Source organism: Miniopterus schreibersii (genome assembly GCF_964146895.1).
Source record: "Miniopterus schreibersii genome assembly, chromosome: 16".
Classification (NCBI taxonomy): domain Eukaryota; kingdom Metazoa; phylum Chordata; class Mammalia; order Chiroptera; family Miniopteridae; genus Miniopterus; species Miniopterus schreibersii.
In genome coordinates, this window is record NC_138116.1 from 37,003,790 (window position 1) to 37,030,402 (window position 26,613).

A 26,613-nucleotide genomic window follows, 5' to 3' on the forward strand; every position below is an offset into this window, starting at 1 on the left:
CTTGTCAGCTGACCCCCTGGACACACTGGGAGACAAACCTACCCCACGCTGAGGCCGCAGAGCAGGTCCTCAGCAGACAGGATATGGGCTGGAGGTTAGATACGCCTCCTGAGCCACCTCCCCCAGGTCCCACTGTCCTCTTGCCAGCAGGTATGACTGGGAATGGCACCCCTTAAGAGACAGAATTCCAGCTAAGGGGGCGGAGGTCTCACGGGTGGGGACCGGTGGTCAACTTGTGCTGGAGAGCCCCAGGCCAGGCTGATGCCCCAGCACCCAACAGGGCAGGACAACTGCCAGGGGACCGTTAAGGACCCCTGAACTCTAAGCTTCTGGGGGTCTCTAAGTTGAGATCAATGATGCATTCCCAAAGCCTCTCCCTGCTCTTCTTCCACCTCTCCCCCCCAATTTTCCACATACAGAAGTGGAGACCCAGAGCCCCGAACTCTAGATAAAATGCCTAGCATTTTGACTATGCCTAAAAAAATTACAACTTTTACTTTCAGCATTTCTTTCTTTCTATTGCAATAGTGTATACAACAAGCCTGCTAATTCCAGCCCTGGGCCTCACTTCGCTCCTGACACCCTCAAACCCAGCCTAGCCTCATCCCTAAGCCTCCCCCTGAACCCCAGCTGCAGCCAAGTCAGAGACAGAGTTAGGCTTGGTGTCGCCTTTCCCCCACATCACTGAGGAGGAAAACTGAATGTCCTTGCATGTTTGACTTGGTTATGACAATATGATGCCTTCACCATGGCCTGTTTAGTGAGCCAGAAACAGTCGCCAGAGCCACTGGAGGGGTGGGGTGAAGGGCTGCTGGGTCAGCAGACAAACTCTGGTCAGAACAGCTCCTCCCCTCCCCGCCATCCTGAGAGCCATGGCCAACTGCAGGGAGAGGGGACAGTAACCCATACAGGGGCCCTAGGTCTCTGTTCTAGAACCAAGATGGGGCTTAGGTATGAGGGGTGTGTGTGTGTGTGTGTGTGTGTGTGTGTGCGCTGTGAACTCCCCAAAGAGGTGTTATAGAAGGAGGGACATCAAGGGTGGTGGGTTGGGGAGAGAGAGTCAAGAGCCCTGGATAGGTCCAAGCAGGTAGGCAACCACAAAGGAATGGTGTTCTCAAGGTGTGAATGGTACTTTCAGGGAAAAGGAGTGATATTCGTGAAATCAACATGGTTTAGGGAGAGACCCAGGCATGCATAAAAGAATCAAGGGATGAATCCAAGATGTGGGGCTCAGAATGTGGAGACTCCAAGTGGAGAACAGGAGAGGGGAGAGCAACACACCCAATGCATTTATGGGCAAAGCAGGGTCTGAGACATGGCCTGGCAAGAGGACTGATACCCACTTCCTGGGGCGGGAAAGCAGGAGATAGCTGAGCCCTCGCAGGCACCCTCCACCTGCCCCCTTTTGCAGCAGCAGCACCGCAACCCTGAGTGAAGGCAGTTGGGAACCTTTGCCATTAACCAATCCAGCCTTCCGGGAGGGCCGAAACCCTTCCCCAAAAAGAGATCGTCCCCACAGTGCTGGACTCACTGCCCCAGGCAGCATCCTCTCCCACCCAAGAAGTCCGGCCCCTCGTGCAGCCTTTGGCCAGACGATCTCCAACCTACTGGAGTCCAGCTGTGGAGGGGGGTCCAGACTGAGTCAGAGAGAAACCAGTAAATGAGTGGGTAAGTGTTGGAAACAAACTAAATACTCACAACAGCAGCAGGCAACTAGTTACAAGAATAACAACACATTCACCAGAGAGGATATTGTGCAACCGTTAGAAGTACATATTTCCCAAGGAAAATATTTTCATATGGCATATTCCCAATGGGATGGGAAAATAAAGGTTACATATGAGCACATATACATGGGGTCTCTGGCAGTATACAGAGTTTGATATCTCGGTTTGTAAAAGGGAGCGGTGGGGGCGTGTGGTTGGAGATGACTGAACACAGGCTTGAAGTCAGATCTGGGTTCAAATTCAGACTCAGTCACTTTGCGTGTGTGACCAAGAGTAGGTTATCATCTTTTCTGTCCCTTAGTTTTGAAAATTATATCCATTTCACAGTGTTGTGGTGAGAGTTTTAGAATGTGATACATGTGAAGTGCTTAACACAGTGCCTGGAGCACCACGAACATCCAATAAACAGTAGCTGTTAGGACGATCATGGTCATTATCATTAAGGAAACATACCAGAATGTTAATTGCCAATATGTCCTGTGTATTAATTTTTGATTCATGAAAAAAGATAATATGGCCACAGGATGGGGGAAGATGAGCACAGTAAGCAATTGGTGTGGGCCCTGGACTGGAACCCACAAGGGCTGGGGCAGGGCGATTACCTGCAGCTTCCTCTGCAGGGTGTCGGCTCGGCAGGCCCCACCCAGAGCTGCCTGCAGGGTGTGGGCGACCACGTGGCGCATGCAGGCCTCGGGCGTCTGCTGTGTCTGGGCTGCCTGGATCTCCAGCAGCAGGGCACTGCACACGGAGGGAGACACCAGCTCAGGATCCACGAAGAGGAACACTCTAAGGGCAGAGGTGGAAGGCGTGGTGCTGATGAGAATGGCTACTGGAGGAAGAGCCACTGGAGGGGTGCCCTCGGAATCTTGCAGCCCCCCCAAGTTATTTAGCTCTTTCAAAAACAGGAGCCTTAAATTCAAGCCTACGGGGCGACAATAAGGAGTGGTGGGTATTGTGGCAGGAGCATGCACAGCCCTTCAGAGAGGCAGCTGGTCTCTCTAGTTTTTCATATCTAGATAAGTTCTAACCTAAATCCTGCTTCCTCTTTCAGCATCATGGCCCAGTGACCACCGTGCCCTCTAGGAGGGATACTAAACCCTTGCTGCTGAAACTGGGGCTCTGAACCACCTTCTCTTACCATTCCTATTGCACCAGGAAACAACCTCACCCAGCCATGTCCTCCCAACCTGCCCAGTGCTTATCCCTCTGGAGCCCTTCACCTTCCTGTACCCTCCAAGAACACAGAGCCTCAAGCTACACCTTTCAGCAGAGGTACCTGCAGGGGAGGAAGCGACATACCCCCAGCGCCATCCGTTCCCCCCCCAGCAATAACAGTGGACATTTCCTCAACTTTATCTAAAGGGCTAGGCACACACATATGAAAGCCTGCAGATCCGTGGTGTGACTGTGGCCCGAACCCCTCCACCATGGACGTGCTGGAGCTGCCTCGGGCTGGAGTTGATGCTGCATTACGGCCAAGGGCAGGGTGGAGGTGAAACCACAGGACTCCAGGGTAGCCGGTGGTCTTGTCAACCCTCGCATGTGAGCAGGATCCTCTGATTCAGGCCCAAGAAGGAAGACCTATCCTGCCTATAGTGGTCTCCAGAGAGGGACATACACCTTGACAACGCACCCACTGCTGGACAAATGTCATGGATGGGAGCCCTGCTGGGGCTCCTCTCAATCCAGCCTCCTCCTTTGTCCTGTCAGCGACAGTCACACGGGCCCAAGATCTGGAGGGGTGGAATGCAGCGCCGTGTGCGAGCCACTCACCTCTCCTGGTAGGGATACAGTTCACTCCTCAAGTTCTGCTCGGCAATGACCAGCCTCTGGTACAGCGTCCCTGCAAGGCAGGCACTTCAGCAAGCCTGCGAGTTCCTGACCCCATGCCCGCCTTCCCATGGAAGGTGCTGGGATTTTTGAGCTCCCCAGAGCCCTGGAGACAAGGGCAAGACCTTGGGTGGAGCCGGAGTCGCAGCGTGGGAGACAGAGCCTGCAGCTCCTACCTGGGGCAGCCTTCTCCGTTTTCAGCTTTATGGCGCAGTCCAGGGCGACCGTGCAGTAGGGGGCGGGCAGGGTCAGCAGCCGCATGCAGAAGGCGTAGGTCCTCTGGTAGAGCTCCTCCGAGATGCCTGTGGCCTGGGACAGAGGGAGGGGTTGGGGTGCCTGGAACCCGAGGTCACGGAGGGTCCTGGGTGGGGTGGGAGAGGACAGTGGGGCCTGAAAGCAGGACCTGGGCTCACACCTTCAGCCTCTCCTCCCAGCGTCTGTGGACATCGCCGCTGTGACACTCCACTCAAACGTCCCCAGAGGGAAATTCATCCCACCCTGTTCCCCCAGTAAGTCATCTCCCCTCCCAACCCCTGTGCCCTGTGGGGCCACCGCTCCCCCCCAGCCTCCCCAGTTTCCTCTCTTATCTGTTAGGGAAAGGGCACAGACAGTGAGAAGAAGCCGGTTTGGGGCTGGCAATCCAAGAGTTCTAGGCTCGTGCCCAGTAGAAGTGGGTGACCACAACCCCCGGCCCTCAGCCCCGGCTCACCTTGGTGAGCACGTACATTAGCGTGTGCAGCAGGGGAATGATGACCCGCCGGCCGTCCTCGTGCTCTGCCTGGAAAACATTTATTGGGCTGGCGCTGAAGGGAGGCTCCCTACATCCTAGGAGGAGGCAGCTTGGGGGGAAGGGGGCTGGGCAGGAGATGCAGTGAAAAAGGGGCCACAGTGTGCCCTGGTGGAGGACGGGGTGGGGAGCCCACAGGTGTGGCAGTCCATGCGGGAGGGTGTTGGGGGAAGCGAGCGGGGAACTCCGTGGGAGAGGGACCACACTGACTCAGCGTAGGAGCTGGCAGCAAAGCGGCAACAAGGTCCCCCACTTGGAGGCTCCCTCGCGTGCAGCACTTCCCAAGCAGTCGCACCCGGAGCACTGGGTGGTGTGCGGGAAAACAGTAAGTGGGACACGGATAATTTTTGAACACGTAAATAGTTAGGCATTTATGTCTACAGGTGCTTTCTGCCTCTGTCGAGCAATATGGTTTCCCACTGATGCTCGTGTTATGGCTTCTTTTTGAAATATGTTAAGTCATGTTAACCAGTGGAGTCAATGTAAAGAAAATATTGCTTATAGGAAGGTACAGGAGGGAGACGTGTGGCAAAAATGTAGCCGGTTCACAAATGACCACCGTTTGGGGGACGCCGCGCTGATGGCACTGAGTCCCTAGCTACTGGCCTCCCTGGAGCTCGGGAACCCACCTTTTCCAGTTCTCTGAGCAGAATGCGGACCAGCACCGGACTCTTACCAGGATCTCGGTCTATCTTCTTGTGCAGGGACCATCTCCACATGCCTAGGCCAGGAAAAAGGGGAGTCCCGCCCAGTCAGGCGGGCCGGCAGCTCTCAGAGGAGACCCCTCTGAGCAGGACCCAGAGTCCCAGAGCCCAGGGCCATGACTTTGACCAGCCACAGAGCTGACTCCGTGCACTTGACTCCAGGTGCACATGTGTGGGCTTCTCACATGTGGGGGAGTTCTGATCTGCTGCCCTTGGTGGGCAGTGAACTCCCAGGGCAGGAAGGGGGAGGTGGGACATTAGTGGGGTGTGTGTGTGTGTGTGTGTGGCTTATGGGGTAGCAAGGATTACAGATCTTCGCCTCCAGCTATGTTCCTGGGAGTCATGTGGGCGTGGAGGGCCTGGGGATTTTATTTGCCAGGGGAGTTGGGGCAGGTGGTTAAGAAAGAAGGCTGCAGATCCTCAAGGGGAGCTGCCACAGTCGCTGGCAGGGTGAGCAGAAAGCAGAAAAGTCTCTGGGTTCTTGCTCCAGGGATTTCCAGCAGGATGAGGGGTCTGCGGGAAACCCGTTGCACTGAGAGCTCCAGGCCCCGAGAGAGTTTGTTGAGAATGTGTGGAGAGCAGGCTGGGGTGGGGGTGGGGGAGAGCAGAGGGGCAATGCCTGCTGGCTCTTACCTCGGTTGCTCCGCAGGGCCGGGGCCTGGGCACCGAGCTCCCGGAGCACAGCCTGCACGCTCCGCTGGAGGTCCAGCTCCACATCTGGGCAACAGGGTGGGGAAGCTTTGAGGTCAGGAGCTTTGCAGCTCAGCCTCCCTGGTCTTACCCTCGCCCCACCTCCACTCTCCCTGAAAATGACTTTAGCCCCTTCTATGAACCTCAAGAGGTGTGCAAAGCAATCAACTAGAGCGGGTGGCCAGCATCCAGGCCGGGGCTGTGATACAGCCTTTCCAACAGAGTTTCTGTGTTTTTGTAAGACCAACATTTCCCAAAGTGTGGCGTGTGTACCACTGGTGGTACACAAGACATTTAAGATGGTACACAAGTGATGCTAATATTTGAATAATGATGCACTCTATTTAATCTATATTAGAAAAATAGATATAACTAGTTCCTCAACAAATGCATGAAGCCAAAATTAAAGTCAATTTAAAGAAAACATACCAGATAATACCAGGAAGTGACCAAGACTCCCTCCCTGACCAAACTTTACTCAGGCTCCTCGGAGCCCTCTCTCCACTAGGCCCTGACCTTGGGCCCTGTCCTGTCTGTGGCCTGCCTAGCACTGTTTTAGCAAGAATCCTGCTGTCGGTTTATAGAGAATCCCCCACTTGATATCTGACCAAGCTTCTTTACACCCCCACTTTTGACATATACCTACCTCTAGCACGAATCCTGTGAGGTCAGTTAATAAGAATCCGCCAGCCTTGACACCTCTCCTTAGTAATGCTCCAGCCACTGGCCCCCGCTCTGTTTGCTGGCTGTCAATCCCCAGCTATCTTTACCTCATTCAGGGTTGAGCCGATGTCTCTCCCCTATTGCAATAGTCTAGAATAAAGTCTTCCTTAGTGTTTTGCCAAGTGTCAGAAGAGCGTTTTCTAACAGTCCTACGCTGCTGACATGGCCAAGCTGTGGAGGTGGCAGGAGAATAAATAACTGACGTTTGGGAGGTGCGGTAGCCGCGAGAGTGTACTTTGCTGGTCTCCCACTTCGAGAAGCTTGACTGACCAGGGCGGGAGAGCTCTGCGCTGCTCTGCTGGGAAATCCACTGTCTTGTGCCAAGGCCGTGTCCCCAGCCCACGCTGAGAGCAGCAGGGACTCTAAAGCGGCTGGTCCTGGGAGATGCGAGCCTCCACTGATGGCTGGGTTCCCCAGCCGCCTGCTGAGCCTTTCTCCATTCCCTGCCTTCAGGGCAGTCTGCTCCCCCAGCCTTCACCAGCTCCCTCTGTTTTCCGTCCCAGGCATGTGTCCCCACAGAAATCCTTGCGTATGTAATCCTGCCTTGGTATCTCTTTCTTGGAGGATCCCACCGGCACAGGAAGGATGGGAGACACTCCCTGCACGTAAATTTCCCTTCATGGTTAATGCCAACCAAGAGCTTGTCTCCATAGGCTAATGTGTTGTCTCTGGTTGTCAGACAATACAAACCGAACGCCTCAGGGCTTCCCCTTTTGCCTTAGCTGTCAGGAAACTCACAGCCAACCTGGGCCCAGCCTCAAAAATCAGCTCATCCCAAGTGACAGGAACCCCTCTTCCTTGCTCCCCTTCGGTGTGCCTGCTTTATGTCCTACTTAAAGCATAGTATATGAATTACCTAAGATACCTCGGGGGCCTTGGCAGCAGATAGGAGAGATTACAAATGTAAAAATCAGCAGGTTGCCGTCCAGGAATCAAAATGTGTTTAGGCCAAGACGCCTGTGCCCTGGTGCTCACAGACTGGCTCCTCCACGGCGTGGCAGGGGCTTGGGCAAAGTCTTCGGGGGCCACCCGGCAACTCTGAAACCTCCACTTTGTTCCTGCCTCTCACTTGTCCCCCAGATCATGTCGCGGCCTGATCCTAAGTCTCCTTCAGGCTGAGGGCCGGCAGCGAGCAGGCAACTGTCACAGCCACAGTTGCCCACCTGGTCACTCGGCCGGGCCCTGTAGCGTCTCCCCAAACTGGCAAGGAAATTTAGCCTGGCGCGAGGCTGGTCACAGGCTGTCCTTTCATCCACCCTTCTCTACCTTGCATGAAGATTTATGCAGGGTGAGTTATTAAAAAATTGATTGGTGTTAACCCTCCCTCCTTCCGCCCTTCTTCCCTCCCCCCCCCCCCCCAGCTGGCAGCTGTGATTCCTGTGATTCCCTCCCTGCCCCCTCACTAGAAGGGCAGAGAAGCCTTTGTCTTCAGAGCTTTAGTTTCCCAGGCTTTGCAAAGGGAGTTAAGTTTTTGTTTCGTTTTTTTTTTTTTTTTTCCCAGAGAAAAATAGAGAAGTTGCCAGTAGCCCTGGGAGACAGCCCCAAATAAACTTTGTTTTCAAAAGTCTCTGGGCAGCCAGAACAAACTCGTAGGCTTAGGTCCACATCTGGCTTGCAGACCTGTTTTGTTTGGGCTCGTGGAGTGCCTTAAAAAAATTCAATGAGCTGCCAACATTTACAAATCAGGAGGCTTTGCATTACGGTTGGAGTTTTTGGCATCTCTTGAAAGTCTGCGGACACCGGGCAGGCATTCCTCTCACATGCGACAATCGACAACCGACAGGCTGGAAGCAGCTGCTCCGTGAGGGGGCGCAGGCTCTCTGGTTCCTCCTGGTTCCCACCCTCTTGGGTTCACTCACCTACGCCCTCCCCCAGCCCAGGAGTCTGAGCGCCCTGGCCATGTGACTGAGACTGTCAAGCCAGATTGTCTTAGGGTTTGGGAGGAAGCCTGCAGCCTTTAGTTAAAGAGGAAAGGGGCAACCCAGAGTGTGGGGTTGGACTCCCCAAGGGGCACAAGGGTGATGGGGACCCAGGGTGATGGGGGAGAGCAGGGCTCGCTGGGACATAGCTTACTGGTGGTGGCAAAGGTCTCTGACGAGGGCAGCAAAGCACTAAACTCTGTGCCCTTGAATGACATTGCTATGCTCTCCTGCGTCACCTTTGCCCTGGGAGCATAGGAATGTCCCCAAAGGAACCCCTTCCCTCCCTCCCCCTGGACCATGCAAACCTGGCCAACCTGTCCTGGGACCTGCAGCCACAGTGAAATAAAGACCACAGACTTCCCCCACCTCCCAGACGTTGTAAGCTCTGGTCTTTCCACAAGATCCTAAGTTTGGGGGAGGCCCCTCAAGTAAATGACATTGGAATTTGTACTGCTCTTGGAATATGAGAGCTTTAAGCTGGATTAGATTTGATTAAGTAAAAGAAAGAAACGAGATATTTCTTGTACTTCGAGTGCCTTAGGGTTGTTCATATATGATATACATGTCTGACGTTTTTGACTCTGAACTGCCAATAAATACATGATTATTAGTCTCCACTCCGTTCAGGCATGTGGGATATTGCTATTAGGTGTCCATATTACTACTAATATCTGATATTTTAATCACACTTGAAAAGCATACACCCAGAGTCTTACATGGGTGTGGTAAGACCATGTTATGGTTCATCAAACCAATCTCATTTTTGTTGCAAGGAGCTGGAAAGACTGCATTTCATAGACTGACCTGGAGTTAGACAGGAGCCATGTGACTGAGTTCTGGCCAAGGGAATGTGGTGAAAGTGACATATGCCACTTTCAGCCCCGGTCATAAAACCCTCTGCACTATCCTGGCTCTCTCCCCCATTCCATGGTGATCTTGGAAGACACACGTTCAAAATGATGGCACCGCCCGGCCGGGCGTGGCTCAGTGGCTGAGCATCAACCTGGGATCCAGGCGATCGGGGTTCGATTCCCTGTCAGGGCACATGCCCGGGTTGCGGGCTCGATCAATGACTCTCTCATCATTGATGTTTCTATCTCTCTCTCTCTCTCCCTCTCCTTTCCTCTCTCTGAAATCAATAAAGGTATATTTTAAAAAAAAATAAAAATCTCAAAATGATGGCACCACGAGAGGGAAGAAGCCTTAGTCCCTGCAAGACTGTTCGGAGCCCAGGTTGGATGGCAATGGGAGAAAGAAGCATTTGTGTTAATCCACCGACGTGGAGTCATTTGTTACAGCAACTAGCACTCTGGCTGACTCATGGTTTAAAAGTGTTTTCTAATCTATTATCTCATTAAATTCCGAGCAGAGCCCTCTGAATTCTGCAGGACAAACACTGCTCTCCCTGTTTTGTAGATTCCAGGCCGAGAGCCCCTTTCTGCCTCTCCCATCATGGGTCAGACCCAGGGGGACCTTGGAGGCTCTCCTCCCATGTTACAAATGGGGAAGTGAGGCTCCGAGGGGAGAGGGGATTTTACACAAGGCCACAGAGCTTTCTGTTGGTCAAATGCTCTTCCTCTAATGCTGTACTCTTGCATGTGACCATCCACCCGCTTGCTGGGGAAAGAGAGAAGTGTGCCTAGGTGAGACTATGAACATGTGTCTATCTATGTGTGCATGGAGTTTGAACGCAGAAATAAATGCCCCAATAAAGTTGCCTGAATAAAAGTTCCTACCTCACAAACCAAGGTAGGTGTTATTATTGCCAAAGAGACAGTAGGGAGAGAAGGAGAAGAGAGGCTGACAGGATCCTAAACACGGCAGGACCCCCATAGTTCAGGGTCTGGTCCTCAATTTCATGTCATTCAAAGCTGTCCTAGGACTTGGGGATGCCAGCTCTCCATTGCCTTGCGATCCCAGACAGGGTCAAATCTCTTCCCACACCCCTAGTTCCAAACCTTGGCTCCACTGTTAGAATCTCCTGGGAAGCTTTCAAAGAAAATACCAATGCACAGCCCGCCCCAAACCAATTAAATCACTTCCCTGAGGGTGGGGCCTGATAAGCAACTTTCAAAATAACTCTCCAGGTGTCCTGGCTGGTGTGGTTCAGTGGTTAGAACTTCAGCCTGAGCACCAAAGGGTCATGGGTTTGATTCCCAGTCAAGGGCATTACCTGGGTTGCAGGTTTGATATCTGGCCCCAGGAGGGCTGCATGAGGGAGGGAACCGATCGATGTGTCTCTCTCACATCAATGTTTCTCTCTTTCTCCCTCCCTCCCTTCCTTCCACTCTAAAAAAAAAAAAAATCAATAGAAAAAGATCCTTGAGTGAGGATTAACACACATAAGTAAATAAAAATAAAATAACTCCCCAGGAGAAGCTAATGTACAGCTAAGTGAGAATTACTGCCTTAGGTGATAAGCTTGGAGTTCTGGATAACTGATCTGTTAGCCAAGGAAGGAATCAGGTGACAAGACGCTCAGAGGTCAAGGAGGATAATTGTTCCCAAATTAGGAATGAAGTCAGAGCATCAGGGTAACTTCTCCCTGGCAATGCTCCTGGTTATTGTGGCAGCGGTGGTGGTGATTTTAAAAAATACGATGGGATTGTGTATATATGCATATAAATTCTTTGGTTACTCTCTCCCCCTCCACCCACCCCGACTCCTCCATCCCTGCAATATTTTAAACAAAAACAAACAAACAAACAAAAGACAAAAGTAAGCAATTCAAAAAAATAAAATAAATAAAAAATACGATGGGAGAAAGTCTGTTTTATTTGTTCATTTGTTTGTGTTGCTCATTAGCTTGTTTTGCGAAAGATAAAACCTTTGTTCAGAAATGTAACCCTTATAGACACCAGTGCTCTAACTCTCCTTGGGCCCAGCCATGACATTAATAAAATCTAAGATTTTTTTTCAAGCCCAGGCTAGTTTTTGTGGTTTGGAAGTTACCCCATACCCGCTTGTGATGGTTAATTTTTATGTGTTCACTTGATCGGGCCACAGGATGCTCAGGCATTTGGTCAGGCATTGTGGGAGTGTCTGTGAGGGTGTTTCAGATGAGTTTAACATTTTAATCAACAGGCTGAGCAAAGCTGAGAACCCCCCCAAGTGGGTGGGCCTCATCCAATCAGTTGAAGGACAGACTAGAACAAAAGGCTGCCTGAGGAAATTCCTTCTGCTCGACTGCATTCCAGCTGGGGCCCCCCTGAGGGTCCCTGAGGGTTACAGGGACCCTCAGGTTTCTATTGCCTGTGTGCAAAGAACCTATCCGCAGAACTTTTCCTGCATTTGGACTTGAGCCGAAACACTGGCTCTTCCTCAGTCCCGAGCCTGTCGGCCTTTGGACAGATCTATACCACCCACCCCCCCGGGGCCTCCAGCTTGCCAACTGCAGATCCTAGGAATCATCAGCCTCCAGAATCACGCGAGCCAATGCCTTATAGTGGATCTCATTCTGTGTATGTGCACACATCCTACCGGTTCTGTCTCTGTGAAGGACGCTGACACACCCACAAAGGACCATGCATCGGGATGGGGAGGCGGTGGAATCATGAACTTAATATTTCCCAGCTTTCTCCAGCTGAGGAGTGGGGGGGGGGGGGCATGTCCCCTCAGATGAAAGGGTTACAGGGACCCTCAGGTTTCTATTGCCTGTATCCAAAGAACCTTTTTTGGTACACCTCTCTTCCTAAATCAGCACAGCATGTGTTCTCTGTTCTGATTAAAGTGGGTACAAAGTAAGCTGGTTTTAAAACATTTAGATTTACACAGGGCTGGCCCACCACTACCCTCCTAGCGCACCCCGTTTTGGTCGAAGGTGATGCAGAATATTGCCCACCGGGGCTCACTGGGCTGGCCTGACTCAGTGGGATCTTGTGACTGTGCCATGCTCCCTGGCGGTGAGTGGGTGTGGAAAGTGTGTGTTTCTTAGGTGATAATAACCTGGTCGCTGTGCCTGCCTTGGGGTGTCCCCTCACCTTCCCCAAGACAGGGATCCTCAAGGGCACTGGAGTCCATGCCTGGTGACCTGAGGAGTACTCGGAGTTGCTGGGTGACCACTGGTTAATAGATATCTTAGGGGAAGAGTCATCTCCCCTTGTCCCAGGTTGTTATAGGAAAAGAGTCTGGGTTTTGGAATCAGCCAGATCTGGGTTCCAGTCCTGACTCTGCCACTTACTAGCTATGTGGCTTTGATCAAATTACCTGACCTCTCTTGAGCGTCAGTTTCCCTTTCAGTAAAATAAGGAAAATCTTACTGATATCCCTACCTCACAGAATCCTTCTGACGTTTGCATGAGGCCATCCACCGTGAAACCACTAAGAGCAGGATGCTGGAGCCAGGTCTCTGGGTTCAAATCCTGGTTTAACCACACAGTATCTATGTCACCTTGGGAACAATACCTGTCCTCCCTGTGTCTCACTTTCCCCTTCTGTAAAATGGGAGTAAGGATAATATCTATCTTTAAAACGACTGAGTTAATATTTGTTGTGCTTTCACTACTACTTGACATACTATAAACTCTATAGGGGTTTTTGTTAAATAAATGCAAGTTTTTGGTAATAAGTCTTGGCTAATATTGTCATCATTCCCAATGTCCAACTCAGTGACCTGCAAACAGCTGAGGCTCCTACAAGCATGTGGATGTCCGTCTCTCAACACGTTCTCATGTTTGGGCAGCTGAGTTGGGGTCTCACAGCCCGGCTGGGCGGAGGTGGTCCTGCCAGCCCTGGGCAGTCTCACCTACCAGGGGGGTCTTTCCCATGATGCAGCAGGTGCACCAGACCCCTGTCCCCCGACCGCACTGACCTGAACTCTCCATGGGGGCCGGGTGTGTGAGGATGTGGTTGTCTCAGGCAGCAGAATGGAAAGTAAAGTGGGGGTTTTCTGCACAGAGGTGATTCTGCAAAACAAGAGGCAGCGAGTGTTAAGTGGTAGGAAGGCGCAGAACATGTATTTGGGGAACGCAGAGGCTCCCAGGGGACCTGGGCTTCTAGCACACAGGAGGGAAGTCGAGATTTAGTTAAGAAACGCGTCTGCAGTGCTTGCTCTGTGCCAGGCACTCCTCCAAGCACTTAAGAACTGTCAGCTCTTTAATATTAATATTAACCTCATGTGGTAAGTACTGTTTTCCCTCTATCTACAGATGGGGAAATTGAAGCACAGAGAGCTTAAATAACTCGTCAAGGTCAAATAGCTAGTAAGTAAAGGAGTGAGCCTTTGAACTCAGAGCATCTGGCTCTAGGGCCCAGACCCTCAATCATGACCCGGGCTGCTCGGCTGTGACCTGGTGGGAGGGGCTCCCAAGTTCTGCTTCCCAGAGAGAGCAACAAACTCCGCAGCTGAGAAGCAGAGGAACCCTGAATGGATTCCAGAGCTTGTTCTTTGAAGAAAACATATTTTTAAACATATACACACACAACTGGGAAAGCCAATCTAGAGGGAGAAAATAAAGAGACAATATTAGGAGTATTAATATATATATATTAGCAAAAAAAAAAAGAGAAAATCTGAGCCTTCAATATCACACACAGTTTTCTAGGAAAATAAATATGATTCAAAAGTCTCTGGAAGAGTTAGAAGACCGCTTGCGTTAGTAACCACCGAGGAGACAGCAGGCGGTGCCAAGGAGGCAGCTCCTAAAATGTGGCGTCTGGCCCCCAGAGTCCCTCCGGTACAGACTCTCACACCTGCAAAGGGAAGAAATGCCCTGTGTTGTGTATCACACAGGTCCCAGAGCATCGAGAAGGAAGGAAAGGTTCTCTGAAAAAGCCAGCTCATCCTTGGCACCCAAATCTAATAAAGATAGTTTTCAAAATAGATGAAGCACTCCATACCCCTCGGGATAGCTATTTTAAAAAGAAAAGCAGTAAGAAACAGCCAGTATTGGAAGGAAGCGGGGAGATTAGAGCCCTGGCGCGCCGGCGGGTGGGACAGTTGGGACTAAGTGGCGCAGCTGCTGCGGACCGAGGCTGGCGGTGCCTCCAAGAACTGCGCGCGGGTTAGCACGCGGCCGGGCAATGCCACTCCCGGGTCAGTGCCCAACACACACTAGCCCACCAATGTTCGCAGCAGCAGGATTCACAACAGCCAAAGGATGGAAACACTGCAAATACGCGTCAGCAGATGAGTGAATGAGCAAAGTGCGAATATGTACACAGTGAGGAATCATTCGGCCTTAAAAAAGAAGAAATCCTGATATCAGGCTACAATGTAAAGCAACCTTGAGATAAAGTAAGTGAAATAGGTCAGACACGCAGTGACGAATATTATATGACTGCACTTGAATAGGTCAGTTCACAGAGACAGAAAGTATAATAGAGGTGACTGGGGCCTTGGGGGAGGGAGAAATGGGCAGTTACTGTTGAATGAGTAGTTTCTGCTTGTTGTGATGAAAGCGTTCTAGAAATGCATAGTGGTGATGTTTGCACAACACTGTGAATGTTCTTAATGTCACCGAATTGCACACTTTTAAAAAAAAAAGTTTTAATTTATCTTTATTTTTGAAAGTATTACCAATGTTCCCCCTTTTCCCCATTGATCCCCTCCACCCCGCACCCTCCTCCCTCTCCAGGCCTTCATCACACTATTGTCTGTGTCCATGGGTTATGCATATATGCATATAATTTCTTAGGTTAATCTCTCTCCACCCCCTCCCTCACCCCTGCCTTCCCTCTGAGATCCCTCAGTCTGTCCCATGCTTCTATGTCCTTGGATATATTTTGTGCATCGGTTTATTTTGTTTATTAGATTCCGCATATGAGTGAGATCATGTGATATTTGTCTTTCTCTGACTGGCTTATTTCTCTTAGCATAATACTCTCCAGGTCCCACCGTGTTGTCCCAAAGGGTAAGGGATCCTTTGTTTGTTTTTTATAGCTCCATAGTATTCTGTGGTGTAAATGTCCAAGAAGATGAATGTAAAATGTAAAACCATAAACTTGAAGACGAAACCACAGGAAAAAGTCTTTGTGACCTTGGGTTAGGAAAAGAGTTCTTAGATACAATACCAAAAACATGATCCATAAAAGAAAAATTGATAAATTGGACTCCACCAAAATGAAAACCTCTGGCTTTGTGAAAGATATCTTTAAGAAAATGAAAAGAAAAAGTACAGACTTGGAAAAAAATCTTTTCCAATCACATATCTGACAAAGAACTTGTATCCAAAATATATTAAAAAAAACTCTGAAAACCCAAGAGTAAGAATGCTAACAATACCCCCAATGGCAAAATATTTAAACAGATTGTTCATCAAAAAAGATATGTGGTCCTGGGCAGTGTTGCTAAGTGGTTAGACTGTCGGCTTGAGGACCAAAGGGTCGCAAGGTCAATTCCTGGTCAAAGATATGTACCTGGGTTGTGGGTTCACTCCTGCACCCCTGGTCAGGGCACGTGCTGGAGGCAACCAGTCGATGGGTCTCTCACATTGATGTTTCCCTCTCTCTCTTTCTCTCCCCCACCTCCCTCCCTCCCACTCTCTCTGAAAAGCAATGGAAAAAATGTCCTCAGGTGATGATTAACAACAGCAACGCGATATGTGAATGGCAAAGAAGCACAAGAAAATAAATGCATGTTAATAGCCATTAGGGAAACGCAGAATAAAACCACGAGATCCACAATACACCCGATGGAATGACCGAGACCGAAAGCAGACAAGGCAGAGCTCGGGGAGGGGGCTCCACCTCCCGGACATGCCGGAGACAGTGCCAGAGGCCACAGCCACTCTGGGAAACAGTCTGGCAGTTTCTCCTGAACTTAAACATCACTTACTATACAATCCTGCAATCCCGCTCTTCACTGTTTCCTCTAGAGAAATAAAAGCTTATGTTCGCACAAGATCCTGTTCACGGGCAGGTGCAGCAGCTCTACTCAGAGCTGCCCACGCGGAAACAGCGGGCGAGTGGGTGCGCGACCCAGGACACATCCACGCAGTGCAGCCCTCGCAGTAAAAGGAGATGAACTGTGGACACGCAGCCAGGTGTGAGTCTCAGTGACACTGTAAAAAAAGCCAGACTCAAAAGGCTCCCTGCTATATGTTCCCATTTATATGACATTCTAGAAAACGAAAAATTATAGGGTCAGGAAATAGACCAGTGGTCGTAAGGGGTTGGAGTAAGGAGAGGGGCTGACTACAGAGGGGCAAGAGGGAGCTTTTGGGGTGATGGGGCTGCTCCGTATCCTGCTCGTGGTGAAATCTGCCTATACATGTGTTAAACTCATAGAACTGTACAGCAAAAGCAGTCAATTTTATTGTATGTAAGTTTAAAAATTTATAAAGTAAAGTGTTTTTAAAAAGAGAAGCCCACACCTTACTTTGTAAATGGCATCACATGCTTATATGTTCAGTTTTTACCAGACTCTAGAATTTACCGAAAAGATAAAAGAAAAGAAAGAAAAAAAGGGGAGCTCATTCCATGGTGGTCTCTAAGCTTTATACAAGCAAATACTCACACACAGGGCGCTAGCCGCCTCTGGGAAGACGCCCGAGGCCAGGGCAGGCGGGTGGCTGGTAGTTCAACATGCACCCTTTATTGCCATTTTAAGCCTCTGTACCCAAGGACCGGTTTGTAGGAAATACAGAACAGGGTGACGCAGACTACCAGCGTGTGATCCAGAGTCTCAGAAACTACACACACACCCTGTTTTCTTTACTAAGTAAATGGCAAGGAAGATGGGGGGTTGGAGGTGAGGGGACACAGGAAGAAAAATCGAGGAGGGGCCTGTAGGTGAACAGGGACTGACCAGAGACATTACCAACCGAGTGAAAATGTGAACTTTGTCTGGATCTCAATTCAAACCATTGCAAAAAACTACTACATTAGAGGCAACTGAGAATCCGGACACTACCGAAATTTGGGAGTGGGGGAAGGAAGGGCATAGTATTACGGTTACGTTTTTTTTAAAAAGAGCTGCTATCTTTTAAAATTAAACTTTAAATTTTGAGATAATTATAGATTCATAGGCAGTTATAAGAACTACAACAGAGAGATCCTGTGTATCCTTTCCGCCCTGCCCCTCAGTGGTGACATCTTATGAAACTCTGGTAAAAAATCATCATCATAACCAAAATATTGACACCAATACAGTTTCATTCCGATTTCCCCAGGTTTACTCCTACTTATCTGTGCGTGTGTAAGAGTCCCTAATCGTTTAGTGCTATACACTAAACTACAAAAAAAAAAAAAAAAAATGTGACATCACTTATTTGTAGGGACTGGGGTTACAAGTAATTTTTGTTTTAATACATTTCTACATCTTCTGATTTCTTAATATGAAGTAGGTTTGACTTTAGTTTTATTATGTAACAGATGGCAGGGAAAAGAGAGAGCTGACCTATTAAGCTGCGAAACATAACAATGAAATGGACACCTGGGAGCCCACTGTCCAGCCTAAGAACTCAGCCGTTGCTCTGAGCTCTGTGTAACTTAGCATCAGGCGGAAAAGCCGATAACACTGCCCCGGCCGGTGGCTCAGCTGGTTGGAGTGTCGTCCGGGCACCAAAAGGCTGTGGGTTCGATTCCTAGTCAGGGCACATACCTGGGTTGCAGGTTTGATCCCCGGTTGGGGTGTGTGTGGGAGGCAACTGATCCATGTTTCTCTCTTTCTCTCTCTCTCCCCCCCCCCCCTTCCTCTGTCTCTAAAATCAATAAAAACATGTCCTCGGGTGAGGATTTAAAATGAAAAAAAGAAAAATGGATAAAACCATTAAAATAAATGCTCTTCTCTCCCTTGCTGGGCACCTGGGATGCTGAGCCGTGAGGCTGACCCTGACCTACTGGGGTCTGAAGAACTGGGTTCAAGTCCGGCTCGTCCCCCCTCAGCTGTGGGGCCCGTCGCTTGCCTCTTTGAGCGGCAGCCTCTGCCTTGTTTGTGAGCTGGACGCCCACAGGCGCCAGAGAGAATGTCAGACTACTTCATGACAGCGTTTGGTAAAGGGCTTGGCATGGAGATCAGGGACCCCAAGCCCTGCTCTAAAGAGGGATGTGCAAACATTCATGCCTTTTGTTTCCTCTAAAAATGCTCTGTGGCATGTTTTTGTGGTGAGAGTAGACATTGAAATCTGAATGAACTATGAAAATTCAAACATAAAAATTTGACTGTGAGTGAAAGATTATGGCTGGTCTTGGGGTGTTCCCAGCCTGGGGAGAGGAGCTGGGAAATGGCAACACGGTGTGGTCAGAGCCAGCACCCAGGGGGACAGGCAGGGGTGACAGGACAGATCGGGGTCCTGACTCTAAATCCAGTGCTGGAGGGAGGCCAAGGGAACCTTCCCAAGTGTGACCCAGAAGTCGGTTCTCAGGTCCCCTCTACTAGCCGTGTGGTTGTGAAGAATCATCTTAATAACCTGTGCTCCAACTCCTCTGCCCCCACTGGGTCCAAGCCACTGTCATCTCTTGCTCAGACTGTGGCACTGTCCCAACTGCGTCTCCCAGCTTCCACTTCTGCCCCCTACAACCCAGGCCCTGATTAAAGCCCTCCAATGACTTCTCTTAGATCTTATAGTAAACGCCACACTCCTCATCCTGCCTACATCTGGCCTCGCCCAGGGCACCTCTCCAGCCTCATCCCACCCCCCTCTCCCTCTGGCTCACCAGGGTCTCACCTCATGGCTCTTTGTGCTGCTCCAACTTCTCAAGCTCCATCCTACCTCAGGGCCTTTGCACACCTCTGCCTGGAACACCTTTCCCCAGCTTCCCCACAGCTGTCTCCTTCTCAACATTCAGGTCTTATTTTTATTTTTTTAAACATACCTTTATTGACTTCAGAGAGAGGAAAGGAGGGGGAGAGAGATAGAAACATCAATGATGAGAGAGTCATTGACCGGCTACCTAGACCGCAACCGGGGCATGTGCCCTGACCGGAAATCGAACCCCGATCTCCTGGATCCTAGGTTGATGCTCAACCGCTGAGCCACACCTGGCCGGGCAGGTCTTATTTTTAATGCCACTCCTTTAGAGAGGACTTTCCTGACAGGCTGCCTAAAGCAGCCCTCCCAGTCTTGCTCTAGCATGCTCTTCAAGTTTATTCATAGCGGGCATCAGCATCAGAAATTTTCCTGTGTTTCCGTTTTCTTGGCTGCTCATTAGAATGTGAGCGCCACAAACACTGGGTCCTGACGTGTCTTCTTCCCTGCACCGAGGGCACTGTTGACATCCAGTAGACGATAAATATACATTTTAGAGAAATGTGTGATGAATGAATGAACATGAAGTGTCTTGCCAAAAGTCACATGCCCAATGAATGATGAAACCAGGGCCAGAGCTCAACCCGGGGTGTGCAATCAGGGCCACCTCCCCTGCCGTCTGCACCCCTTCCCCACAACCTCTCCGATCACCCTCTGCCCTAGTGAAATAAAATGAACACACCGGCGAACTGCTGTCCAGATAGAATCAGCTAATCATGAACATCAGACAGCCTAGAAGGAAAAGAAATCACAAAGATATAGATTGAAAGGGGAGTGTACTCTCTGGATTTACTGTGTAAATTTGGGGGTTGTCTGGGCTGATTTTTCACTGAAAGTAAAACTTTAAGAAGTTTAAATAATCACTGTCGGAAAGACTCCTTATTCATTCTTCTCTTCGTTCTGTGGCTCACTCATCCATTTGCCAAGCATTTATTCAGTGTTTATATATTTGTGCAGCTGCTGGGGATACTTTGTTGAGCCCCTTTGCTCCCCCCAGGGCACCTCTGTTTCCTGTCCTTTGGGGCTGCTGACACACCCGTGTGGGGCAGGGCCCTCCGAGGACAAGCTTGCACCCAGACAGGAAATGGGGACAAGTAGAACCCAGGTCATTCTCAAAATGCATCAACATCTCATTTGTCTTCACTCCAGCATGACATGAGGTGCTTAGGAAACAAAGCCTGCCCGTTTACGCACCCAAACGGCGTCTGTCAATGAAGCTTATCGGAGCCGATTGCAGGCACCACCGGGTACCACGGAGAAGGCCTCAGGAGCTGCTGGTGGGTAAAGGAAGCCTCCATCCTACACTGTGGCTCCGACTTTCTGACGTCTCATGTATGATCCCTGTTTCAGCTGCGCCTTCACCTCACTGTAAATGGGGCTGCTGTCCAGCCCCCTCACTGGCCTTTTGGTAACTCGCCCAGTCAGGAAGGGCGAGGTTTTGTAATTCATCTGTCCAAAGAGGTGCTTGCTGTAATTTGTTTGCTCGGAGGGGATGCTCCTTCCTAATTTGCACACAGGCCCCTCTGTGTTGGCCACAGCCCTGCCTGAGCCGTCAGCTGTTCCCCCCAGTCACCCATTTGTGGGAGGCTAGGAAGCCAGAGGAGCACAGGGGCTTGTCTTGTGCGAAACAAAGCCCGAGAAACTGATCTATGCAAAGAGCATGCAACTTCTATCCACAGACTTGGAACATGTATTGGGCTGCTCAGAGGCCCTCTGGGTCCCTTCCAAGTTCCTGGTGGAGTTTGGAGTGACCGAGGTTGCTGAGTCAATCAAAGAGCATCCCTGGAACACCATCCATATGGCGGAAATTGTGCAGGGCCCGAGAGTGTGGAGATAAATAAGTGAGACACAGTCCTTGCCCTTAGGAGGTGGGATGCTATCAGCCTGTGACTTCTTAATGACCGAAGTCACACTCCCAGCACATGACATGCACATTGGCTCTCACAGACACCATGCTGGTAACATACCCATTTCTCAGATTCACACCTGGAAACCACAGAGCGCTCTGCCTAGTATATTGTTAAAATTCACTTTTTGCATTAAAACCCATGCCTGTGGTAGACATCTAAAAGGTAGAAGTGACTTACAGTGAGAAGCAAGTGTCCTTCTCACCCCTCCTCTGGTCCGCCAGTCCCTTCCCCATTTAAAAATTATATTTCACATAAAAATCAGGATTCCCAGATTTTACTTAAAAGGAGTTGCTGAAAGATCTGGCAACACCAGGCTCAGGGCAACCATCCCGAGCACTGAACTGCTGCTGCCCCTGTAGCAGGGCCACGTGCCCCCAGGGCCTTTGCACTGCCTCCACCACTGTCACCTTGCCTGTAGCCTTTCCCACCATCCCTGCTGGGCTCTGGGAGGCAGACAAGCCTGAAACCCACGAGCCATACTGTGTGTGGCTCAAGCCCTAGTTCTCAGAGACAAGAGTTCGTTACAGCATGCCCGATGTGAACTGGGCTCAGGTGCCATGGTGCCCATCAAACCATCTGACATACATTATGGGGCACTCTCCGCTTCTCCATAGCGCCTGACATGTGGTGTTGAGTCTGTTAATTGTCTGGTTGCCCCCCTAGAATGCAAGCTCCACGAGGGCAGGACTCTGTTAGGTCCACTGCTACCCCACATGGTTTATACCACACAGAAGGCCCTCGATAAACATTGTTGAATGAACAACTGTCAGGCACTCATATGAAGATAAGACAGTGTCACTGTCCCCAAGCTACTCTCAGGCTAGGGAGCAGAACCAAGTCTGTTGGGCACGGCTGGTAGGACAGGTGGCACAGGAAACAGAGAGTATGTTGACTCTCAGAACACTGGCAAAGGAGCCAGCGGTCCCACAGGAGGGGGACCCAGACTCAGACACAGTAGTGAGGACATTGTGCTCTGCCACACTCACATGGTGGGCACCTCTGCCACCCGCGCTTGGGGATCTCTCTCAGGCCCCATCTTGGAGAACCTGGCTGCAACGTCCAACTGCTGCTTTAGGGCCACTGACCAAATAAATAGGACGTCAGAGCTCAGCTCACAGGCCCTGCCGTCTCCCTGTCCCCCCAGTCACAGCCAGAATGTGACATCACAGGAAAGAAACACACCAGCCTCTGCCAGCAGTCAGGAAGATTCCAGCACCTGGCATAGGCACAGGGGAAGTGGCCAAGGGGTGAATCCCAGCCACCTGGGAGAAGCCCCATGGTCACTGTACTGTGGCCTCTCACTCTACACTGCCCACAGCATTCATTCATTGTTTCATTTGTTCAATAATTATTGAGCCTTACTATGTGATGGACACTGTCCTACAGACACAAGGTAGGAAAACTTGTCTTCAATTGAAGATCAAATCAATGAATAGATGGATAGATTCATTCATTCATTGAATATTTACTGAGCCCTTTCTATAGCTCAGACACTGTTCTATGCCCTGGGGATATGGCAATACCTTAAAATAGACAAAGATAACTGCTCTCATAAAGGTTGTACTCTAGTGGGTATATAGTGACAATGGAGGGTTCAGACAGCTCAGTAATTAAATTGAATATTAGATGGTGAATGTGCTGTAAGAATGAGACTGGGAAGGAGAATGTGGGGTTCCACAGTTGGGGTGTGGTTTTTAAAAGGGCAATCAAGGAGGTCTCACTGAAGAGGTGACATCTGAGTAGAAAGCTGCAGGAGGAAGAGAGCAAGCCAGGTGCTAGCTGCAGGAAACATGTCCCAGGCGAAAGGAGTAGCCAGCCAAGCACTAAGGTGGGAGGTGCCTGAGGTCTTCAAGGGACGGTGCAGCTGGGGGCAACAGTGAGGGGGCGGTAGGGGGGTTTTGACAGATGATTCTCCAAGGGTTTCCGCACATCTTGTGAGCTTTGTTTCAGATCATCTCTTCAAGAAAGTTTGTGACATGAAAAGCTTTGGAAAGAGAAAGACAGTGTCTCCCCCCAGGGCAAAAGCCAGCTTTATTTGCCATTCAGTGTAACGGAGACAAAGATTTGCTGGCAGCCCATTGTGAAAACTGGGTTTCCTAAGCTCAGGGTCCTTTGGTTGTCACACAGCACCCACTGGCTCCACCTCCGTGCTGTCCCTGTGGGGCTTGGCAAGCAAGGGAACCAAAAAACATGACACTCGAGCTTCTGGTTCTGCCGTGAGTAATAAAGTCCTTTGCCTCTGACCCTGGAGTCTTGTGTTTTCTGCCAATGTCTTTAAAACTGTGGCAAGCTAACTTGTTAGTTACAAGTAAGGTAAAAATCTTAGACCCTTCATTGTTCTTGACAGAGGGATGAGACCAGAGACCAAGAGAATGAGTGAATGAATGAGTGAAGGAATGAACTGAGATTTAGAGGGCACATCTCCTTAAATACAGACCATTCACAATGAACAGTCCTCGGGGCAGGTGCAAACACACAGCTGGTCCGTGCCTTAGGGTAAAGTAGGCCCCAGGACTGTCCACAGAACCACAGAGGCGGGGCTGTGGGACGCAGCAGTGAGAAGCCGACCGCAGTGCATTCGCAGCTGTCTCCGTCCACAGTGCATGCAAGGGAACATGGGAAGGCTTCCAGCTAGACTAGAGGAAGGACTGAAGCAGCCGGGTTCAGGGGAAGGTGTGAAGAGGCCTGGCTTGGGGTCAGTGCTTCACAAGGACGGTCCCAGGTTCTGACGGTCCCCCGCATACCCCAGCGCCCCAAACCCTCATTGCTAGCTCCTAGGGCAGGCTGTTCAGACAGAGGAACCACCACCCAGACCTCCCTGTGGCCACCCCTTCTGGATTAAAATCTGGGAAAAAAGACATGCATTTCCCAGGACTGCCCCTGGGCCTCCCCATGTCCTCTGCCCACCACTCTTGGCACAGAGAGAAGCGACCTCCTGAGTCTGCCACTTCCCTGCTGCCCATGTCAGTCCACTTTCCTCTCCTCCCACCGCTGCTGCTCCACACCCGCAGGGGTTCAGGGCAGAGGCTATTTCCAGAACTCTGCCCTTCGTCCCTGTGGAGACAGGCATGCTCGCCAGACAACACACCCTGCTCTCTGGTTTAGAGAGTGTGATTAGTAGACTCGCAGCAGGGGAGAAGGAAGCAGAAATGCAGATCTTGGAGCTGTGAGAGGGTTTCATTGCCCCTCACCACTCACCCCAAGAAGCCAGCTTGGGCTTTCAGATCCTGAGGGGGCAGGGAGGGGACTGCCCTGCTCCTTGTGGCTGTCCCCTGTGGATGGGGCAGCCCATTTCCTGCTCCGTGTCTGCCAATAGCTGGGAAGGAAACACCTGGATGTTGGAAAGGCAGTCTGGGGGTGAGGGGAGAGCATTGTTCCCAAGGGTAGGGAGCTTGCACGCAGACCGGGAAGCCTCGGGGATGGGACGAGACGGTGATGATGGCAGCCTGGCATTCCCGTTCACCGTGTCAGTCCAGGACACACACCTCTAGGAGATAACGGGGGTGCGTGCAGGCCCCGGTGAGAGGCTGTGTGGCAAGTGCCCTGGCAGGTAGCATTGGTGCTGGGCTGCCTCCATTCGACCCTCTTTGTTGCTATGGCCGCTTGGCCTAGTTGTTTAAAACCTTTGTGCCTCAGTTTCCCTAACTTTAAAGGAGACCTAATAACACCTACTTATATTCAAAAACCACTTAGAGCCAAATAAAGAAACCAATGGGCTCAAGCATATAAGCCTTCCATAAATTCTACACCTTAGTGGCCAAATCAAATCTCTAGCTGTTCTTTCCTTGAATACCAACTTTCATGCCCACTTTCCTGCTCCATGGGTTTGCACACTTTGCCTCGCGTTTGCACCCAAACCGTCTGCCTCCCTCAAGAGTCAGGTGCACTTTCTGCCGAGCCCTTCTTGATCCCACCCCCAGCATCTCTTCCTGCCTTCGCACCCCACCCCCCAGGGCTCTGGCGCATTTGACTTTCTCTGTTAGTCATTCGGAGCCGTGTCTCAATCCCCCACACCAGCCACTCAGCTTCTCCAGGAAGGAGACCCGACCTTGGTTGGACTCTGGCATTGGCTGCACATGGAGAAGATGCTCGATCCATGAGTGTGAAAAGAAAGGCCACACTGGCCTCACTGGCTCCAAATTCCCCAGAAGAGGGAAGGGCACAAAGGGTCCCAGAAGGGGTACAGAGGGGGACCCAGAAGGTCCATTCTGAGTTGCTTACCTATTCTGTAATCTTTGGCAAGTTGCTTCATCTCTCTAAGCCTTAGTCTCCTGACCTATAAAATGGGCATTAAAACACATGTCCAGTCTACCTCCAATTGCTCATGAAAATTCAGTGGGATGCTGAGTGTGCTCTACAGCACAGAGCATGTAGAATTAGTCTTAAATTATTATTGGCATTTGCAAGATTTGGAGAAGAAAGCAGAGGTCTTCTCACAAGGTCCTGTGTCCTTTCTTCTTGGGAAAATGAGCTGAACAATCTTAATTTGGTTGCATGGTCCTAGTAGCCACCAGATCTGAGTAACCCTCTCACAAAGGCTGGGCCTGGTGTTCACTAGAGCAGGGGTGTCTCAGCCCTTCACAGAATCCCCTTCCAGCATCCCTCCTCCGGGCACCCCTGCTCTGCTCCGCTCTGCCTCTTCTGCTCCCTCCTTGGAGACCCCACCCCAGCCAGCACCTACCTCAGCTCAGCTGCTGCAGCTCAGCTCCCCAAATTCTTTCAGCTGATTGACTTTCCACAGTCCAGCCCAGGGAGGCAGCCAGCCCCAGGGAACCTGATGTCTTAGAGGAGCCCAGACTGGTGTTTTCAGTCTTAGCTGCAGTCTACAGATCTGCAGAGAAAAGCCCAGTGTTGAAGAGGCCGGGCCCTGTCCCCTCCCCTTCCTTCCCCTTCCCCACAGGCCTCAAAGCTCCTCCCAGAACGCATCCTGCTGCGAGGTTGCTCTGTGGTCAGCCCTGGTCGCCAGAGCTTCTTTATTCCGACTGGGCGGGAAGTAGGCACCTCGATAGGGTCCCCCTGCTGCCCACTGGGCAGTGATGCAGGGAGCCCTGACCTCTCTCCCGGGCTCCAAACACACCAAGCAGCCCCGCCTTGGGCACTGTCACCCAGAGGGCCCTCAGGCACGTCCACCTTGGGGTGTACCAACCTAGCTCATCACTTCCCCTCTAACCCACATTTCTGCTCCTTGCCTCAGAATCAGAAACCTGAGTGTCACCCTTAACATCTCTGGCTTCCTCACCTCTTACATCTAAATAACACCAGGTCCTGTCAACACCTCATGAATGGGCCCCTTCCCCCCCCCCCCCCCAATCACTGCTTCATCAGGCCGCCGTGGTCTTTCTCCTAAATTCTGGCAACAATCTGATGTCTCCCTCTAAGGCTGCCTCCACCTCAAAGCCAGAGGCCTCTTTCTGATGGTGAGACCAAACCTGACCATATTGCACCTTCAGTGGCTCCCTATTACCTTCAAGAGAGCAGCCAAACTCCTTGGTGTGACTTGTAAGGGCCTTTTTGATCTGGTCTTTCTTTGATCTCCAACCTCGGGCTTTATACTGCTGCTCTGGCCCCTCCCAGAGGCCCCGAAGGCCTGAGGTCCCTCAGCCATCCAGCGGCTCACTCTCAGTGATCTGCT

At 50.8% G+C, this 26,613-nt stretch overlaps 1 protein-coding gene across 1 annotated transcript in view; it reads right to left on the reverse strand.

Moving 5' to 3' along the window:
* Positions 1 to 25,814, reverse strand: part of PIK3R6 (phosphoinositide-3-kinase regulatory subunit 6) — a 46,536-nt gene extending 20,722 nt beyond the window's left edge. The window contains exons 1-8 of the mRNA XM_081161953.1: positions 25,663 to 25,814; positions 13,194 to 13,287; positions 5,682 to 5,765; positions 4,974 to 5,065; positions 4,267 to 4,335; positions 3,734 to 3,866; positions 3,501 to 3,570; positions 2,330 to 2,513 (exon numbers count right to left, since the gene is read on the reverse strand). Coding sequence (XP_081018079.1) covers positions 2,330 to 2,513; positions 3,501 to 3,570; positions 3,734 to 3,866; positions 4,267 to 4,335; positions 4,974 to 5,065; positions 5,682 to 5,765; positions 13,194 to 13,206 — 645 coding nt within the window. The 5' untranslated portion in view covers positions 13,207 to 13,287; positions 25,663 to 25,814. The remainder of the gene's footprint in view (positions 1 to 2,329; positions 2,514 to 3,500; positions 3,571 to 3,733; positions 3,867 to 4,266; positions 4,336 to 4,973; positions 5,066 to 5,681; positions 5,766 to 13,193; positions 13,288 to 25,662) is intronic.
* Positions 25,815 to 26,613: the final 799 nt, after the last annotated feature.